At 50.9% G+C, this 21,040-nt stretch overlaps 1 protein-coding gene across 4 annotated transcripts in view; it reads right to left on the bottom strand.

Annotated features, from left to right (window-relative positions):
• Window positions 1-21,040, bottom strand: part of RGS3 (regulator of G protein signaling 3) — an 86,174-nt gene that overhangs the window by 48,188 nt on the left and 16,946 nt on the right. For 2 of the 4 annotated variants that reach the window (XM_074923633.1, XM_074923634.1), the window contains 10 exons: window positions 20,719-20,787; window positions 19,888-19,948; window positions 17,910-18,000; window positions 17,233-17,300; window positions 12,964-13,045; window positions 12,177-12,282; window positions 11,562-11,901; window positions 11,066-11,105; window positions 6,606-6,796; window positions 4,231-4,314 (listed from right to left, as the gene is read on the bottom strand). In XM_074923633.1, coding sequence (XP_074779734.1) covers window positions 4,231-4,314; window positions 6,606-6,796; window positions 11,066-11,105; window positions 11,562-11,901; window positions 12,177-12,282; window positions 12,964-13,045; window positions 17,233-17,300; window positions 17,910-18,000; window positions 19,888-19,948; window positions 20,719-20,787 — 1,132 coding nt within the window. Of the gene's footprint in view, window positions 1-4,230; window positions 4,315-6,605; window positions 6,797-11,065; window positions 11,106-11,561; window positions 11,902-12,176; window positions 12,283-12,963; window positions 13,046-15,442; window positions 15,584-17,232; window positions 17,301-17,909; window positions 18,001-19,887; window positions 19,949-20,718; window positions 20,788-21,040 lie in introns of those variants that run through there. The other 2 variants (XM_074923636.1, XM_074923635.1) reach the window with 1 other exon arrangement.

The raw sequence follows: 21,040 nt of genomic DNA, 5'->3' as shown, positions 1-21,040 counted from the left end.
TGGTGATGATCACCTGCATGGCTGGCCAGAGAACGCTGCCTGCACCTGGCTACAGAAGTCCTGTAATCATTGACTGGGAGCTCTTATGGCAGGTACCCACCCCTAGGACTGAGCCACACACATTTTTTATTTCCCAGTACTGGATTCTTCTCCAGAAGAATTGGGTGCAACCCCAAAGAGAAACTCCAGGGATACCAGTATGAGGGTTGTACCTGCAGAGCTCATGTGTCCCCATTCATTCAGTTGAGTTAAATGGATGAAGCTTTCTTAATCTTCCTCAAATTTTTCAGATCTTGCTTTATCCTTGTAGCCCTCTTGTGAGGCCATCTGAATTCTCAGCATCCTCTACGAAGCAGACATCACTGTTGGACTCAGACCAAGAATGATGCAGCTCCCCACATACAGGGTGGTATCACCCAGTCACTTCTATTCAGTGCTCTCCTGATCGTATGCTTCAAAGTGGTGACTTTTTTGGCTACAGCTTTGCACTGGCAGTTACTCAGTTTTCACAGAGACCAGAGCAGTAGGAGAACATGATTACAAGTAATCAAGTTACCACAGCTTCGTACATTAGCATCTCAGACAGTTGAGCCCCCGTCTAAAAAGAGAAGCAGTCTAGGCTTTGCAGGTGGAGTAGGTGCACACACAGAGGCATGGAACTTCCACGATGGGCATGAACTTCCCAGATCAGGGAAACTTTCCCACCCTTCAGTGATACACTGAAGCCTTTGAGTCATTGCTTTCCATGCTACAGCCCTAACTCTCTAAGCATGACCTGCTCCTTTGCTCCTGGATTTCTACTTCTGCATGTATCCATATTAAACACATGTTCTCCAAGGCTTCTCAGCAGTCTTTTAGCCCACAATGCATTTACCCTCCTTTACCACCTCACACATTTTTTTTCTGCCAGGATTTCTGGCAAGGAATTTATACACTCAGGAAGGAGTTAATAATGCTCAGCTAGAGTTTGATGAAGATAAACCACCACGCTTGCCAAAAGGAGATCCGTAGTGAAGGCTTTAGCTGTAAACCTTGAACCTCACCTTGGCTTACCCAAGTCAAACATTCTTCTACCATCAGCATCAGGGGAGAGCAGGCACTGAAGACCTCAAGGGGGAAGCTAGCATAAGCAGTGGCTGTGCAGATGGGGAAATGGTATAAAAAAATGAGGAAGAGAAGGATATTAAGAGCAGTAAAGAAGAAGGGACAGAGTAAGTGAGACTAGTGTGGTGGAAGGAGAAGGTAAGTACAGTTTTCTGATATTCTCACCCAAATGAAAATGTCTAAAAAAGGCTGAAAACAAGACTTGAAACATAATGCCAGGGAGTAGGGTTCTGGTCAACCCAATGTGTTGGCCAAACTCAGCCACCCACTGAAACAGGGAGCTGGTAACCCCATCCCAGGCCAGGAGTGCCAGGAATTTGCAGGGCAACAGCTGGGATGAGAAAGAAAAGCCTCTTGCTCTGCAGAGAAGAACATAAAACCTGGGCATGTCAGTCCATGTCCTCCAGACTCCTGATAGAGCTGGGGGCTTTCAGAGTTCAAGGGAGAACCGTCCTGACCTGTAGACCCTGCCAGGATGGCAGAAAAGAGAGCTGAGAAGGGGCTGAGCATGGCCCATGCTGTGAAGGAACCTCAGGGCTTTAGAAAGTTTCCCCCAGGCACATTAGAGATGGACCAATAAGGACTAAGCCCATGTTAGACACCTTGTGTGCAATTGCCAGCATCACACTGGTTCCTCTAGCACTTTGCAGGCTGGAGGGATGGATTTCAGAAGACCTTAAAAGCGAGAATTGCAACAAAGTCTAGACAGGATGTGATTAAGGCCTGAATAAGGATTACCCCAGAGGTAAGGTCAGGGAAAGGACAGATCCTGGCAAGCCTCCAGAGAGATAGGTTGACTCCTTCAGGAGATGGAAGAGTTTGCTCAGTGATGAGGATGCAGTGCCTGACATGGAAACAGCCAAGGGGAAAAAAAATCTGTACTTCTGAGAAAAAAATGAAATGGGACCTCCATCTCCAGCCCCTGCACCTGCACCCTCCTCTCTCAAGCCACTTAGCCAAAGCAGAATAACATACAGAAAACAGTCCTGCAAAGCACAGGAGCAGCAGTTCAGTCTGAGAGAGGCTGAGGGGGAAGAGCCGTGGGAAAATGGAAAACCACATGGAGCAAGGAAGAAAGGACCAACCAGAAACAAGGCAGCCTCTGTTCAGGCAGCAGAGAAGGCTGGAGAGGGAGCGAGCTCAAGTTCAGCATAAAGAGAAGTCAAGGCCCTTCTTTACCAGTGAAAGCTTCATTGTGTCTAGGCCATTTTAGGTCTTGCTGGCCTCAGAAGTTTGGGTTCTCCTGTCCCAGAGCCCATCAGGACCAAAGCAGACCTGCACTGATTCCTTGAAGCTCTGCAAAGCCTGCCATGACCCTGTGACACACTGCAGACAAGAGAAAGCCCTTCTCCAGGGATATGGCTCTGTCCCAGTGTTGCTACCTACAATAGTCAGCTCCCAGCAGTACAGGGCTCAGCACCATGCCTGGGTTCACACCGAGGGAAAGACTCCTGCCTTCCAAAGCAGATGCTGCCACATGCTTGTTCCCATTCACTGCTTCTATTTTTGCACTATGCTTAGTCACAACCTCTTGCCTTGCCCCTCTGCCAAGCTTACACAGCACCACAGCCTCGAGGCACCATCAAACACTGTCTCAGGTTCCTGGCCAGCCCACAGGATCCTGCTCTTTCCTGGCAGCAGCTCCAAGTGAGAAATCCTCTTCCAGCCTCATGCTCATCCTTAGGGCATCATAAGCAGAGTCCTTTCCCTGAGAGATCCTTCCGATCCTGCCCACAGCTGGGTCTCTGAAATGGCTAATGTGGCCATTTGGAGAGACAGAAGCACACCTCTTCCAAACATGCTTGTCCTGAGGCTCTCCATTGTCTAAATATGAACACCCCCATACTCACACATGCTCCCCGCAGGCTGCAAACAGCATTAGTTGTTCATAATTATTCCCCATTTGGCTGCTACTACAGACCTCTGTTCTGACCTGAAAGCAAACAACTCCAAACCACCCAAGAGAGGCATCCTGACCTCAGGCTGGCCACCATATTTCCAAGCCATCCCCGCACAGCTGTGCTACACAGCCATGTGTTTACCTGATTTTCATTCATGCAGGTGCCCAGAAGACCCTGAGCAGTAAAGAACAGCAGGACAGACAGGGGAGGAGTTTTATTTACAGACCAGTGCTAAGTTTCCAAATGGATCATGCAATTTTTCATGTACTTTGGGGAAAAAAAAAAAAAAGTGATTCAAGTCAAAGCAAGGGATAAATTACACGTTGAAAACCAGGAAGAGAGAGGAGCCACTTAACATAACACAATCTTGTACTGTTTGGTACAGGCCAGCGGGATGACGTGTCTCTGGGATTCTGCTGTCAGCCACCCAGAAGATGTTACCCAGAAACTAAGATTAGTCAAGTAAAAATTTCTTTATGGTTCTGTGAAGATGACACATGGTTCACTGCACCTAAATTCAAAACAAAATTTTTCTGTACAGTGGTGAGATTATCTGAAAATGCCCCAAAAGAAATTGCAGTTTCCTCCAGCACTAGTGAGCAATGCATGAGTGGGCTCTCCCAGCTGCTGCTTCCTCTGTCCCAAATTCCAGGGCTTTGCAGACTTTACAGTTGGATGCAAGTGAAGCCAGCAGCAAATATTGACATGTCCAAACTGCCAGTTTGGATGTTGAAAGTTGTCACATGCACAGGTTCAGCATGCAGCCAAAGCTTAGTTGTTTCCCCAGATTTTTAACAGCCCTCCAATAAGATTGCAGAAAAGAAGCTGAAGAAGGAAGAGAAGAATTTGGACAAGACATGTGACCTGTTTCAGGAACTAAATTTCTGAAAACCCCTGTAACAAGTTCTCTGTCTAGTTCTCTAATTTTGTACAAAATAATCTTAAACTCCCTCTTTCTGAGTCTAGCAGTGGCCTCAACTGCTGGGCTCTGACTGGCACGCATTTGCCATGTGCAGTTTCTTCTTTGTGAGCGTGAAGGAAGACGAGAAAAAAAGTTGATTTCTAGCAGAGAAGAGTTTTGATATTTAGTTCATCCCATCCATGATGAAACTACACGTTTTTCCAAATATCATAAGTAGTGCACAATATTTCCCTTCTCAATCTACTATATAAGACTGCAGAAGAGCACATTTAGAAAGCTCAGACAGCATGGAAAGAGTCTTACCTGTATAGTCCTGCTTCTGCTCTCATGAAGAAGCAGCTCCTCTGACAGAAGCAGAGTTCGGGCTGGGTTGCAAAGATCTAGGGGCTACATATGAAAAAAAAAAAAAAAAAAAAAAAAAGAAACAGTCAAACCTTCCACTGGAAGTGTGGTTTGTCAGAAAAATTTTCCGCCCACCAAACCCACTTTGTCTTCACTTTAAGCTGTAACTTGTTCAGGGAGAAGTCACCCCACACTGTGCTCAAAAGGACAGAAAGTCTGCAGTCCAGCTACACGATAAAAAGAAAGCTTTACACTTAACACCTACGTCAGACCCATCTATAAAAAGACAATCAGCCACTTGCCTCTGTGTACGTTAACTGTTCTACACAGTGCAGGCTTGGTTATGGGTGCTTTTTAGCAGGAAACACACCCACAACAGTGGCAGGTTAGGTTCTCATGTCCCTCAGGCAAGAAGATTTGCTACAAGATTTTATGGATTACTTGAGTAAGTTAAAGCAACTTTAAGGGGGCTGCCCTTTCTCATGCCACACTGCATATTCAGCTCCCCAGTCAGTACCTCCTCTGTTTAACACTGGAGAAGGACAGAATGGGTTCAGTTGTCCCAGCTGCAGAACAAACACTGCAAAACCAGCCCAGGACAATCACAGAATCCCAGAATCATCCGGGTTGGAAAAGCCCTTGAAGCTCCTCCAGTCCAACCATGACCCTCATCCTGACCGTTCCCAACTCCCCCAGATCCCTCAGCGCTGGCTCAGCCCGACTCTTCAACCCCTCCAGGGATCCCGGGGACTCCCCCCCTGCCCTGGGCAGCCCATTCCAACGCCCAACAGCCCCTTCTGCACAGAAATCCTTCCTCAGAGCCAGCCTGACCCTGCCCTGGGCAGCTTGAGGCCATTCCCTCTTGTCCTGGTGCTGGTTCCTTGGCTCAAGAGACTCATCCCCCCTCTCTGCACCCTCCTGGCAGGGAGTTGCAGAGGGCCAGGAGGTCTCCCCTCAGCCTCCTCTTCTCCAGACTAAACCCCCCAGTTCCCCCAGCCGCTCCCCAGCAGACCTGTGCTCCAGACCCTGCCCCAGCTCCGTTGCCCTTCTCTGGCCACGCTCGAGTCATTCAATGGCCTTTTTGGGGTGAGGGGCCCAAAACTGAACCCACCCATCAAGGGGCGGCCTCACCAGTGCCGAGCACAGGGCTCAGATCCCTTCCCTGTCCCTGCTGGCCACGCAATGGCTGACACAAGCCAGGATGCCATTGGCCTTCGTGGCCACCTGGGCACACTGCTGGCTCCTGTCCAGCCGGCTGTCAATCAACCCCCCCAGGTCCCTCTCTGACTGGCAGCAGGAGTAAAGCATAAAAAACAGTTCCTTAAGAGGCTGAAACACCCCAGACTCAATCCAATACACAAGTCTGAGGAGTGCAGAGGCAGAAGTGCCAGCTGTGTCCTTACCAAAAGGCAAACTGCACGCAGCCAGGGCTGGGGAATGCACTGGTGCTAACATGAACAGCCACCTGCTGCGATCAGGGAGGATGGAGGTGAGCATAAGGCTGCTCCCCAGCACCAGCCCAGCCCCACATGTGCCCCAAGCAGTCTGCTGGCTCAGGCTGGAGTGACAGACAACACAGATCATGGGTCTCAGCCCAAAGGACATCTCCAGTCTGAGCTGACGCAACAGTGCCATTGCTGCTAGCGGGGGAGGACGGATGGTTCCCCACGGACTCAGAGATGAAGGTATTCATCAGCAACGCACTTAAACATAGAGGATCAGATGAGGTTTTCTGGGGATCTGGCCATATGAAGGACAAAATGGAAGACACAGAGGTAGTTAGAGCTACTACCACCAAATTCAGGGATAAGTTTTAAGAAAGCCATCTATAGAACTGAGGAGCGAGAACATCCTCTGTCAAGCCATTACTGCTCTGGACCCTCATCCACGATTTTAGCGCTGGCCACAAGCTAAACTAAAAAACTTCTGTTTGCACACTATAATTAGCAGCACAAAGAACCCACAGGAAGAAACCATATTGATCTTCAGTTATGCAGAGTTGGTTGCTGAAGCCCAGAAGCTGGGACACCTTCTCCTGACAAGCAAGCACCTGAGGACCAGATTTGAAAGCTGAAAAGGGAAAAAACTCCAACAGAGAATCATCTTGACAGGACACAATTCCCTTTAAGAAAGCACCCAGCACTGTGCTGAGTACAACCAGCTCCAGAGGAGAGACCTGAGGATGACAGGGGATCCATACATTCATGGTGTATACTGCTGGGAAATAGATCTGTGACAGCCTGGACCCAACCTGCAGCAGCAAGCTCTGATACAGCCTGCTGGGCTGGGCCCTGATTGCATCAGATCCATAACACCTCGCTTCCAGCTGCACTTACCTGCACAAAGACAGGGAATACCAGCACTTTGGGAGCCAGCGTCACATACGTGCCGTAGCTGGAGTGCGGGACGTGTGGCCTCACTATGGTATAGTTCTGGTAGTTCCCATAGCTTTTCATCGTCTGCACAGTCTTCATCAGCCTGGATTTTCTCCCAGACCCCATGTGCAATTTCCCTTTACTTGCATTTCCTGGAGCGACAGAGGAAGCAGAAAGAAACACAGAATCAGAAGAGAGTTCCCACAGAGCTGCTGCACGCTGCCAGCTCGGTTCCTGCTCTCACAGGCTGGAGGAGGACACACAAAGCCTAAGGGGAATAGCTGGAGCCGAGAGTTGCAGGGACATTCGTCACTCTGCTATCAAAGTTTCCCAGGGATTCATGAGATAACAGCACTGACTTCATTTTTCCTAATGCAAAATAAGATGTCCCTTGACATTTCTGCTCAAGAGCTACTCGCTTGCTGGACCAAGAATTTAACTGGATCACACCAGCAGCACAAACACATCTATGTATGTACAAAGCAACATCCAAGGAAGTCACAGAAGTCACAGCAAGCTCAGCTGCAAGCCAGCACATCTGCCTCTGTATGGGTGTATGCCACCTTCTGCACAATTTATGAATACAGCACTTTGAAGGAAGAGAGTGGTACTATTATATGCAACTCCCTATGCAGTACTGAAAGTACAAAATAAGAAATACAGAACAATCCCAAACATGACTTTAAATTATCATTCTTGAATCACAGAAGCACCAAGGAGGTTCCCACCATCAGGGAATACCTGCCTGCACCACTGAAATATAACCCTTCCCTTTCCAGGGAGGGGAAAATCATCTGTGACCGACTCAGGGTGAAGGAAAAAAAAAACAACACTGGAAATTTAAACCTTGGGACATTTTTATCCACCTAAGTCCTGCCTGCCCTGGATTCTGGGCATGGAAGTTAGCAAAGTGTGGGAATTTCATGTCATGGGGCACTGGGTGGCAGGTTAATCACAATTTTTAGAAGATACTAAGATTGGAGGTGTCAGAGAAAGGGACAGAAGTGATAACACATTCATGCACATGGGATCAATCCAGGCCTTTCCAAATCGCTCCCAGGTTACTCAGACTTGGGGGTGTATTTATAAAGGATGATCTCATTTTGCTTGAGGCTGGCACAACATCATCCACTGTTTTTCAGCATTACATTTCAGTGCTGGAAAAAGTCTGAGCAGTCTGACTGTTTTTTCACTCTGTCCTTTATCGCAGAAAGCCATTATCTTCATTCAAAGGAGGGATTACACAGAAGCTTTCCTTTGCAGCCTCCCATCTCAGCTGGTCAAGCAGAGCTGTGACTTTTCCCAACAAGCCAAAACCAGCTACTGTGGCCACTCCACACCTGCATCACTAGAGGCCAGGAGACATTAGGTTGTATGTCAAACCAGTCCCAGAATCTTTAATGTAATTGATAATCCTGACATTAAAAGCATTATTGATAATTATAAACAAGTATCACTGTTCCCTGCTAGCTGCTGCATGAGTGAGTCCTTCCTTCCCTTTTTGCTGGGCAATTGCTGCTATATAGGATTTCCAAGCCCTTTCCTCCCAGCCCAGAAGAATGTCTCTGAACACATCCAGCAAGCTCCCACCAGCATTTTGTCTCACAAGTGCAGGCACAGGACGTGGGGTTCTCTGAAGATGCTCTGCCTGGATAGAAGTTAGTACCATTTTCCCAGCACCAGCGCAACGAGGTGAGAGTATCACAGACTGCTGGGAGCCGCTGCCTGTGCACACAACTCACTGTGAGCAGCGAGATGGTTTGGCGGGAGATCTGTTGGAGGCAGCAGTGCTAAGGACAGATTTATGCGTCCTCCTCCCCAGACCCATCACATGGAGCTGGGATGAGACCAACACACAGGACCTGAACCATCAAGGAGCTGCCAAGCTGCTGCCCACTGGGCTGCTCTCCTCTCAGGGTGCTGGGACAGCACGGCTGCTGAGTGAGGAGCAGCTATGAAATATTTCCCATTAATTATATTAATCTATTAAGCCCAAGGGATTCGGCACTCTCTGGTGACCCCAGCATACAGTTTTGGCCATCCCTGATGTCCCCAGGCCCACAGTGCATGTCTCTCCTGCCACACACAAATTCCCATCACAGCATCAACAGGACCTGCCACACTGGGGAGAGAAGGTGGGACAGGTCCGTGTTCTCCAAGAGCCCTTAACCCCAGGCATGTCCTGCAACCTGTGCTCTGTCCCAAAACTCTCAGGAAACAACTCCAGCAGGAACTGAATGTCTCTTTAACCAAAATCACATGCCTTCTTCAAAAGAAGCCCCACTGAAAAACCAAAGTATTTCCTTCCCCTCTCCCTCCCGAAGCTGATGAACCAAGCCAGCTCGGGTCCCGCAGGCAGACCTCTCCACTTGGATTTTAATATATCCCGGGGAGAAGTTGGAGCATTAGCCCATTCTCCCCCACAGCGATGTCTCAGGAACATGCATGAACAAACCCTCCTGCAGCTCCCTGCTAGAGGGGTGTCCCAGCAGAGACTCCCCAGCATCCTTCCCTCCAGCCACCCAGCCCCAGGGGTTTCTGCTCCCACCACAGCAGGTTTCTGCACAGTGGCTTCTGCCTTCGCGCTGTAACGGATACCCATAGCCTTCCCAAGCAGAAATGAGCCAAAACACTTCTGAACGTGGCTTGGAGCAGATAAGGTCTCGTCCAAAGCAAATATACGAATCTACCCAACATTACATATTCCATTAAGTATCAGGAAATGATGCATTTACTTCAGATAAACACCAGCAGAGCCAGACTGTGCTCTGTTGGCAATCCAGACCTGCTGTTTACTGCTTGCTTTAACAGCCTGCCTTTGCAGGGGGTGGCCCTCATGACCTAAAAGGTTATTTCCACCTCTAAGTGCAATAATCCTGACATTTTTTCTTTTCACTTTTTCATGGTTGCACTGCCAGATAAAATCAAAGCAGGAGAGACAGCTCAACACAGGACAGATACAATCTGTCTAGGCTGTTCTTGATCTGCTTTTCCTCTTATCCCTAAATAACCTCATTTTATCAGAGAAATTCATCACCTGCACAAGTCCTGTTTTCTGCACACTGGCACAGAAACATATCCAGCCTGCCTGAAGCATCAGCTCCTGTCACGGTGTGACTGGTGACCAGCTCTGCACTGCCACGCTTGCTCAGGTTAACTAATGCATTCCTCCCTCTGAAGGCCTAACATTAAATAAACTGAAAATAATCACTAAAATTTGCTATGGGAAGAAGCCTGAGTCTTTCAAATTCCACCCTGCTGTAAGAACAAGTCCCCACGGTCCAGCTCATCTTTTCACAGGATCCACAAGCAGCAGGAAAGAGTTGCAATTATCCATGGTACAAAACATCCCCTGCAGCTGAGCTGTGGAAAATTCTTCTGGCTGCAGAGGCCAGGGGCCACAGACATACGCCGCTCCCCCCTGCCCCCCGGCATCCCCACCACAGTGTTGCCAGCCCCACACTTCACCTTCTATGGACGTTGCCCCACCTTTACAGGCAGTGCAATATTTTCTAGCTGGAAATGCTGCTGATGGTTGTGCCTGCACCAGGGAGGGACTGCTGAGTTCAAGACACTCCTGCAAGATCTCAGCTCTGCTACAGCCATGCAGCTCATCCTAAGGAAATCCTAACAGACCAGGGTGCAAGCGCAGCCTCCCAAAGCTCCCAAACCAATGAGCAGGCGTTTCTGCGTGGACCTCGATTCATGCTGTGCCCAGCTCTGCCACACACCTCATCCCACTCTTCCTGCAAGCCCAACCATACCTGGTTCTTCAGGAAGACCCCAGCATACCCATCACAGAAAATGAGTTTACGCTTCCAAGGGTTTTTGAGAAGAGCTGGTCCAGAGACTGTCAGAGACCTTTCAGCAGCCCTGGAAATGAGTATTCCCCAAATCTGGCACATCAACCTGCACTACTGTTTGTACAAATTCCAGTCACAGCCATCCTCACTCCCTTAGTAATAAAATGAACCTCAAAGCAGGGGTCACAGTATCAGCACTCCCCTAGCTTGCCATCATGCACGAGAAGGGAAACACATCACGGACAGGCCCACAGACACATCTGGGGAACTGCCACAACAACAGCGCTTAGCACTTTCACACTTCATGTTTTCATCATGCCCCTGATGGAAAGTCCCTGCCACCAGCCTCCCTTCAGCAGCTCTGCAAGCTCCCACAGAGACCTTCTCACTGTGAGGTTCACCTGCTGGCAGTAGAAGCTGTGTTCTCTGGGCCTGGGGGTAGGGTTCTTGTTTGACACAGAGACTAGGAAGTTTATGGTACCCAGAAGCCCTACGCTTCTGCCACTGTCCTCAAAATATGAGGGACTCTGTTGCAGGACTAAGGGCAAGGGTTTGATAGTTGTAGAAAGACCATGTCTAGCTCCTCTGAGCAGTGTTTGCGGCACATTAGCAACTTACCCGCAGTAGTGTTGTTCTCTTGATAGACAGGCCTCAGCAGCTGTAAAACAACCCAGAAAAGACACAGTCACCTGAAGTAGGCTTGAGGTAGACTGTGCAACAACCAACTGTAAATTTTAGCATGCCAAACTCAAAAAGCCAAAGCATTCCAGACAGGTGAAAATCATTTTTGCCCTATTGCCAGCAGAAAATAAGAGCAATGACTTGCACTGTGGTCTACGTGGTGGGAACACTTCCCATATCATTACTCCTTGAGTGAGCCCTGAGGCAGCATGTTGTTCACCCCAGATCTACAGTCCTCGTGGTAAATGTTTTAGGAAATTAGTGAAAGCTCCTCTAAGGGACACGGGTCTGGTTTATAAAAGTGACATGCGCTCTAGCAAACATTTAGAGGTGATGCTCGATAAGGCTGAAGCACAGGCCAAGAGAGGATCCAGCACGCACAGCCAACAGCCACATGAAGTAACTTGAGCGTGGGGCTGGAAAGCAGCTCTACCTGGCTCCCCGGGTTCAAAGGCGCCAAGATGATGTAGTTCTGGTCTGCCGTGGAGGGGACCCGGGACAGGGGAGGCATGGTGTTCTGGCTCCGCTTGCCGATCTCCGTGTACCTCTCCCAGCTGTTCAGCACCAGCCCATCAGTCCCGTCATACAGTATGTGGCAGCTCCGGCGCTGCTCAGGCCGTGGAGGCATGGTGCTGTTCTTTTCCCGTTTGTTGGGCGGTGACTGGAGGTCATAGGCAGACTTGCAGGATGACCTGCGGATCATGCCCTCGTGTCCTGGCTTGACTTGTGGGACGAGCCTCCAGACCAGCAGTATGATCTCGGTGGGACAGTTCCTGAAAGAGATGGCACAGGGCAGGTCAGAGATGGAGCAGCAGGGAGTGAGGCACCCCACATCTTCAAACAATCATGAGCCCTGCGGTCCTTCCCCCCTCGAACGCCTCTACCCCTGTATCCTCTGTTCTTCCACTCCAGAGTCCCTTCCCAGCCTCCTGCACCCCTCAAAGCCTTCCCGTTCCTGTAGCCACTCAAAGCTTCTGCTCCCCTGCCCTGGGCTCCCTCAGACAATCTCTCCCAGAGCCCTGCACTCTTGCTTTGGGTGAACACTCACCGGATTTCGTGTGCCAGCTCCACGCATTTCCAGTGCTCCACAGGCTGCTCGTTCAGCTGCAGCACCGTGTCAAGCTGCTGCAGACCAGCCTTTTCTGCTGGGCCGCCTGCAGAGAGAAGAGACAGAGAGCTGAGAGTATGAGAGGGAGGAGAAGCGCTAGGGCTAGTGAACCCCCAAATAGCACAGCTTCACAGCTTGCACCACTCACTCCTCTAAAGCCAGTCTGTTTCCCCTCACATCCACACCTGAAAATGAAGTGGGGCTAGCAGAGCCTGGAGCTTCACCTTCCAACAAGCACACACACAGAGCACCTGGGACAAAGTAATAGAAGCTCTCTCAGAGCTATTGCATGACCTTCACATGGGCAGTGGAGAGCACCAGGGTACAATGGAGACACCAAGTCCATCCTGCAGGTTGGACTTGATCCCAAGAGGATCTAGTCAGGCAACTGAGCGCTCCTGTGATCCTGCTGCCCTCTGTGTCCCTGTCTGAAACACCCCCCTGGATGCTTTCCATAGGTCTCCCAACCAGCCAGACAGCTCCTCGGGTTGGAGAGGGAAGGGAACAAAATCTCTGCAAATTAATGTAACACACTGCCAAAATAGTGACACAGTGGCCTCTGACCTCATTAGAGGCAACAGAGAATTCATTAAGTGAAGTTTCTTGGAGGTGACCAGAGTCCTGCAAGGCATGGGACCTTCTGAATCACAACATGCTCTGGAAAGCAAAAAAAGGAGCAGAGTCATTCATTCAAATCAAGAGGGATAAAAATGATCTGTTTTCTTACCGGAGTCCACTGCCTGCACACGGACTGGGGAGTCACAGCAGATTGTGAAGCCAAACCCATCACTTCCTCGAGGGATCGTAATCTGAAGAGAGACACCGGAGTCACCCTGTTAAGTGTGAAAGCAGCTGCTGCATGTGATCAGCGAGCATCCCCCCTTCTACCCCCACACTGCCCCACAGCCCTCGGAAATGCAGGCACACGGCATTTCTAGCAGTGGTCACAGAGCCCAAAGCAACTGTGTGAATGCTGTCACTCTGTGAAACCCGTGGACAATGGGTCTCTCCCCTGCTGCAGCCAAAGAGGGGTGCAAAGGGTGCTAAAAAGCAATGCAAAATCGAGGCCACGGATCAGCAGAGAGGAATGCCACAAAACAAGTGTTTGTGGAGCGTACACAAGTCTCCACTCATGATTCTTGTAAGTGTAAGGAGAGATCTGAAAAGCCATTAGAAAGGAAAATGTGGCAGTCTGGCTCTGACACTGATTTCTCACATGACTTCTCTAAGCAAGTCACTTAAACATTTCATTTCCAGTTGGGTAATACAGAAATAGCAGCACTCCCCTGCTCCAGAGGAAACTGTGAGGATCAGCACGCTCCTGTCTGCAAGGCAGCTGTGCTGGAGCAGGCTCTGTCTGCATCACCCCATTAGCTGGGGTGAGTATGTTTTCTCTTGCTGAGTTTGGAGAGGATGGATGCAGTGTTAATTGAGGCTCATTTCTCCTCCTGATTCCAGAAGCACTGAGCTTATTAATAAAATGATATTTATTTTTTGATGTTGGCTTCCAGCAGCAGCGCAGCATGACAGTTCCTGTAAATACCTGATTATCCCCCCAAGACATTTGTCAAGATACTTGTTTTACTGGCAGAGAAAAGAAAAGAAAAAATCCAACATCTGACCTGTATTATTTTGAGAACAAACAGCCAGAGAGAAGACAAGAAATTCAGCAGAAGCTGCCAAGAAGGGGAACTGGTTCCTTGCTCCTTTACAACGGGAAGGCAAACACAGTGAGCTTTCATTTCTCTGCACCTCATCCCTGCTTGATTGCTCAGCATAAAATCAGGCTTCAAAAGAGAAACTGTCTTTCCCTGGCAGGATCAAAAAGTAGGTCCAGTCCCACTACCTTGAGTATTTTTCTCTCTGGAGTTTGTTGGATCCTCAAACAGGGGAGGAGACTGCTTGGGGCTCTGCACCTTCAAATCAACCTCACATTTCAAACATTCAGCATGTGGGGATCTGAGTCATGCAGAAGTGTTACCACTGGCACCTCAGGAGCCAGTCCAGCATCCCTCCCACCATGGACACTCCATGGTCACTTCCCAGCCCAAAGCTCCCCCGTGCCGAGAGGTCTCCCACTCCTTCTCCCTGACCTGGCTGGCTCTTGTCCACCACCAATGGAGACACCTTCCCCGTGCCACTAAATAGCAGTTTCTCACTGCTGATGGTTCACTTTCCTCAGCTTCCACCATCACAGCCATTACAGGAGTCAAACATCCATTTTTGCTGCTGTGCACAGAACTAAGAAATATGAGCATCTGACATAAGCTGGAATGTGGATGGTAAGATGGTGAGAGACTCCAGCACCACAGAGGCTCACTGTACCCATAACTTTGTCCAAAAATGCAGAAGAAATTGTTGGAATATGGAATTGAGGAGGTCTAAGAAACAAATCACAGTGTGTTGTCATTAATACAAAGCAAAGCAGCATTCCTACATGAGACAGTCACGATAGCCCTGACAAGAAGTGGGTATTTTTAGTTAAGATGGTTCTTTGTACAATTCCCCATGTACACTGTCCCCCACCACAGCTTTAGCGTGACATAAAGGATTAGCACAGGAGCACAGAGAAAAGCTGACCATAAGCTGGGAGCCCCAACACAGACCACGGGGATGAAAATTATGTTCAAAAATGCAGGAGACTGGGACCTGCACAAGTAAAACCAGCACCCAGCGTTGCACACTGAGCGGGTCCAAGAGAACTTGCACCAGCTTTTGTGGAGCACAGCAATCTACTTCTCATAAAGCAAGTCACTGTTGGCTGTAAGCAGCTTCAAGCAACACTTGATTCCTAAATACCATCACATTAAAACAATTTTGAAAAGAGATAGCAGCAGCCTGGCAGAGCCTTAGCTGCCTGCTATGCCTGCATCTCCTCTAATGAGTGGTAAATTGAGATAACTCCTCACAGCTTAGCACCTTCATGGTCAGCATGCTATCCTCAAATTACCCAGCAAATGCTCCCCCTCGATCCCCATTTACACACTGCAGCAACAGGCAGATCAGCTAGACACCTATCTGAAGATGCTTTCCTTGTATTCCCAGTATTATCATTTATTAATGATAGCAAATCAACACCCTAGAAAGAGCAAACACAGAGCCCAGAAATGGTAAGAAAGCCCACAAACACTCAAACTTAACTGAGACTTGCAGCAACGCGCACACACATGCTGGCACAGGGATTTTTTCCCACAGGAGCTACAGACCTGTCTGTATCTCCGCTCCGAGCACACCTTGCAGAGTCCATTGAAGCGGTTCATGGCTGGAAAACCCTAAACTCGCCGTTAGCCCATGAAAATCCAGTCCCCTGAAGCAGCCGTGATCCCGATCTCCTTGTATCACACAAGTGTGGAACAAACCACAGTCAAACTGGCATGACCGCCCATGGGAACCCAGCTCCAGAGAAGAATGGCAGGAAGCCACCTTTCACCTCCCCAGCCCCTGTCTGTGCTGTATGCCGCTTTATGATAAGCCAGAGGGCTTCCTGAAACCCCTAAATGACAAGGAAGAGAGAGAGTTTTATATTAAAATTCCTGTCAACTATTTAGTATTCCCTAGTCCCTGCTCTGTTGATGTGGCTTTTGTTCCCGCAGCATTCTTCAGCCGCACGGAGCACTTTGTTATTGCAGTGTTCTCACAAACACTTTGAGGATGTTTAAGCGGCATTTCACAGGCACCGGCTGTGCTGCTTCACTTCATTAAAAAGACGGCTTGCACTGGTTACACTCGTAAAGGATGAGAGAGATTTTTTTTTTAAAAAAAAAAAAAAAGAAAAGAAAAAGCAGAGTTTGTTTTTAAAAGCACAGACCCAGAGGATATGCACATCCCGATGCTCTGTGCTCAGAGAGTCAAGGCGGGGGGAAGCAGAGAGGTCAATTGAATTGTACCCATGGTGTAATTTGGGAATTAAATACAAAGAGAAACTCTTAACACAGCCAGCAGCAGGGTGCAAAGCAGGACTCAGGGAGTCTGCACGGTGCAGCCCCCACTGCCGGCGTTGCAGCACAACCCCTTAGAGACAGGGTTGTAATGGAGAAGAAAGCACCTTCCACACTCCTACATGGGGATGGAAAAGAGAGGAGAGGCTCAAGAGAACTCAAACCCCTGGCTCCCTGGCACAGCAGCTGGGGTGGCAGGGCCAGGGGAGGCTGGGGAGGGAGCGCGAGGAGCCCCGGCAGCGTGGTGGGGCCGCTGGAGGCTGCCCAGGGCTGCCCGGGCGCACTGTCCCAGCCCGCCGCGCCGCCGGGCTGGAGCTGGAAGGAGGATCGATCTTCCTTCCCAGCCACCATCTTTCAAGTCAGTGGCAACTGCCGGAGAGGAAGGGAGGAGAGGGGCGCTGGCTTTGTTTGTCTTGCTCGATCCTACGCTTTAAAACAAATAACTGAAAATGCAGCTGAGGGAAGCAGCAAAGCGGAATTCAGCACAGATAAATCACGGGGCCGGCTGAGCCCAATTTCCGATGCAAGCCATGTGTTTGTGTTCCCATTTCCCATCCTTGCCTTTCCTATAAATCACCAAGGCTCCACCATGGGCCTTTCCCTTCCCAGAGCAAATGGCCCTGAAAGGAGGAGGGGAGCAGACGCACCCGTCCATGGAGACACGGAGCCGGCCAGGGACTGATGCGGTGTGGCAGGCAGCCGGCCAGCCCCGTCCCCATTGCTCACAGTCCCCACTGCTCCCAGACAATGGCTGGTGCTTTGTCTCTGTGGCAATGTACTGGAAAAACAGAAGGTCCCCATATGGCAATGGGGAGCGAGTGTGGGGTTACTACTCACATCACTCACCTGCATCAGCTGCTGCTTGACCAGGTTAATGAATTGCCTGTAAAAATCATGGTGTTGACAGGGAGACTGACACAGCTCTCACCTCAGCATCACCTTCACTAATACTCTGTCCCTTGGCTCACTTGAAACCCCTCCAGGCAGGCTCTGCTGCCAGCCAGCTCTTGACCCCACATCTTCATGCCCCTGGTGGGTCACAGCCCTGTCACACCTACCTTCACCTGCTTCATGGTCACAGCATCCTGGCTCTCCTGCGCTGCACTCTGACTTCCCAGCATTGGCTCTAAAAAAAAAAAAAAGGCCCTATCAGTCCAACAGCACACACCTCCTGACAATCCCTTTTCTTCCACACTGCATCTAAACACTATATATAAGATTTTTACATGTCATGGGCACATGTCCTCTGGGCCGGGCAGCCCTGCATGGCAGCAGCTGTGGGGTGGTTGCACATCAGGGACAGGCACTGCTGTTTCACCCCACTCTGTGCCAGCCTGTCCTCCTCCACACACCCTGGCAGGACAGCAAGACCAAGGCAGGAGAAAAAGCTCCCCACCCTCCTGCACAGAGCCCAGGAGCCAACAGGATTCAGCCCCAAGTCTGAGAGGCAGGAATCAGCATGATGAAAGGCCAAGCAAGAGGGAGAGACATGGCTGCAGTGTTGGGATCCCCACAGAGCCCCAGCAAGGCACAGGTAAGCCAGAGTGAGGGTCGAAGGGGAGAGCTGAGTGCCTGTGCAGAGCCTGCTGAACCAGCCAGGATCTCCCCCACACCGCTCTTTTGGGTTCCCGGTGCCCACTGAGCATCACAGGGCTGAGAAGTGCTCACGGGAGCACACGGGCCATGGGACTGCTCCATGCAGCACTCCCTAGGACATCCCAGCAGGGAGACACACCTCTGCTCTGCTTCAGCCGCCGCATGGCCACCTTCAGGTGCTTGGTCCTGCCCAGGTCCTCCCCGAGGAGATAGTACCAGCCGCTGATCTCCTGGGTGGGAGGAAAGAAGCTGTCAGTGCAGGGGCTGATACTCACCCTTGCTTAACCCCAGAGGGGTCCCATTGCAGAAGCTGCCCCAGACTTGTTTGCACACAGAGGCACATCCTGGACTCCTTCTCTTAGGATGCAGCAACAGCTAAAATTCCATCCCCCTGCAAGGAGGGACCAAGCATCACTGAAGTAATAAGCTTCTAAGTTTTTAGAGGGAGACAAGGTACCGAAAAACAGCCAGTCTCCATTAAAACTGTCCATGTCGTGTTTGCAGCAGCCGGCAGTCTCACAGGGAGCACACGGCTCCAGCCTTAACACCAGAGGAGGATGCCCAAACCAGCCTTCACCAGTGCTGGGTGCTCTGCAGTAGGCTGCCTTTGCCCCTGTCCCCTACCCATGTGGCCAGGGCAGCCAAGAGGTCAGAGCTGACCTTGGCAATCCCTCACCTCTCTTCCAGGGAGCTGCTGCTGTCTCGCATTGCTCACCGGGCAGAAACCAGAGAGACCAACCATCCTGGACCAAGTCCAGGAGTCAGATGGGGTTGTAGGAACCATGCTCCCAAAGGCCAGAGAAAGGATCCTATTTTAAAATGTGTGTTTTAAATCCACAGCAAGGAAAGTGAGGAAAGGGGGCAATATCCAGCAGCATCATGCAGTACCCAGGAGACAGGGCCAGCTCATCTTAGTCCCTACTGAGGTCCCAGGAGGACTACATGCATCCTCCTCCCTTCCCTGCGAGAGCAGGGTGCTGTGCATGGGTGCTGCACACATGAACACTCCATCCTCTCTGTACACAATGACACTTTGGGAAACTCACTGCCTAAATCTGAGAAGGAAAGGACATTTCTGGGAAGGCCAAATATGACCAGAGCAGAGGCCCCTCCTGGGGAGAGCTGCAGTTTAGAGCTGCTTTGCCTAATTATCTTCACTGTTATAAAAAAGGTGCATTTCACTTGTCCAAATTTCAGAGGAGGCCATGCTCAAGCTACCTCTTACCCTCTTCTCATTGAGGGTAAAAATCAGGTCATTGCAACAAGTAGCTCCTTTCTAACCTCTTGCTAGGGAGTCAATTTTCACACCTCGGGTAATGTATTAACACTTTCAGTTTGCTGACATACTCTGATGTCCAGAGAAGATGACCAGGGCTGTCCAGGGGTGAAATCCCTCACTGCTGATAGCTAGGATGAAACAGTGCCGTGTTTCAGCGGGTCGGCAGGAGTCATGTGCAGCAGTAGCTTTGCAGGTTTCTTTAGGAAGGCAAACCCAGCTGGTGTGAAAGCTGTATTACCAAGCAGCAGCCAGGCTGGGGCAGCAGCACTGTGACCAAATCCGCAGCAGGGGGGACATGGATCCTGGCAGCACTGCTGCCTCCAGGAACAGCCCAAGATCTCTGCATTTGCCCCCTGCCCACCTCCACCTCAGCGGGTGAAGCCCTGGCTGCTGAGCGCAGGGAATCAGGCAGACTCCTCGGAGGAGGAGCATCTCCCCACCATCGCACCCACCAGCAGCCACGTGTCAGATGTGACACATGCCAGGCTGGGCGAAGCTGGCCCCAGCTCCTATCCCCCAGGCAGCACTCACTGGGGCCACCTCTCTGCACCCCGAGCTGCCGCCACTTTCTGTCCCTGCAGAAGGGAGTGACAGTCCCCTGTCCTAGGATCCCTCCTCTAACAGCCTCCCTGTCCCTGCCTCCAGCAATCACACCAACACCAGTCTCCCAGTGGCCATCCCTACTGGGAATGGGACCAGGGAACTCCCTGGGCACCTCCAGAGCATCTTTGTCCCAGGGTGGGAGAAGCCTTCTCCTGCCCCACGGGTGCACTACACCCCCCCACCGACCCAAGAGTCAGACCCCAGCCTCGGGCGCTGTGCTCCAGCACGGAGGTACCTTGTTCAGGGACAGGAGGGACTTGACACCAAAGCTCATGCAGCCGATCAGTTCGCTCTGTCTGCAGGAGAGATGTAAACTGTCAGCACACACTTACTGAAAACTCCACAGGGACCAGCATATCCACCCCTTTGAAGGGATCCCACAAACATCCCTGCCCACACCAGGAGCCAGGCAGTGCCCAGGACATGCCTCCCTCTCCATGCTTTGAGCAAGCATGGGGTAACCACACAGCTCAGCTGCAGCAGGGTCAAGGAGGAGCTGGGCTGAAGCATCCTGGTCACCCCAGCCTACCTGATGCTGGCAGGAGCTTGGCTAAGGAGGCAGATGCCACTTGCCTGAGCAGGTAGCACAGCCTGAGAGATGCCAGACCTCTTGCTGCTGGGCTTCCCCCCTCACTGCATTGCCCCCAGTTAGGGAAGGCCAGCCCAGAGCCAGGCTCCAGCCCTAGCAGTGCAGACATGAATGGCTTCAGGAGTTTCAAACGCCGGTCCAGCTGATGGCTACCAGGCCACAGCAATGCCGACAGAGAGCATCAAGGGCAGGATTTCCTCTCTGCCAGCCTGCACATGGTGTGGTGCTCACCAGCACGAGCTGCCCACAAGCATGACCCTGGCTGGGACACCCAGCCAGCCATCCAAACCCCACTGCTCAGCTCCCCCCACTTCACCAACCTGCAGCCTTTGTGCAGGGCAGCCCTGATGGCAGGGCCAGCCCTTGAGTCCTGGGGTGCTGGATGAGCTTGCGTGGGGTGGCCAGAGCAGATGGCAGGTTCACTGCCACACCAGTCCCATTTGAAAGAGATTGCATGGCAGGCTAGCAGCCCCTTACCTGGAATTTCTGTCTCGGTTCCAGACTGTGACCAGGAGACGTTTCTGCTCATGCTCCTCTTGCACCAGGCTGTAACAAGCAGAGGGGACAGCCCATGAGCACTGACCTTCCCCAGGAGGGCTCAGCAAGGGCTGCCCTCACAGCTGGAGACCCCTCGCCCTCCTCAGAGTCAGGTCTTCTCCTCCATTCTCTGCAGAGAGCACTGCAGCATCACCCCAAATGGTAACCTTCTCAAACAAGTCACTGCTGCACTAATTCCCTCATTCCTGACAGACAACTGCAAGGGGACGTGACCTGTCCTGGGCAGCTAGTGGAGACACTG

This window comes from Athene noctua, chromosome 20, assembly GCF_965140245.1.
Source record: "Athene noctua chromosome 20, bAthNoc1.hap1.1, whole genome shotgun sequence".
Classification (NCBI taxonomy): Eukaryota; Metazoa; Chordata; class Aves; order Strigiformes; family Strigidae; genus Athene; species Athene noctua.
The sequence above is the reverse complement of the archived record's forward strand: the minus strand, read 5'-3'. Positions and strand labels throughout refer to the sequence as shown.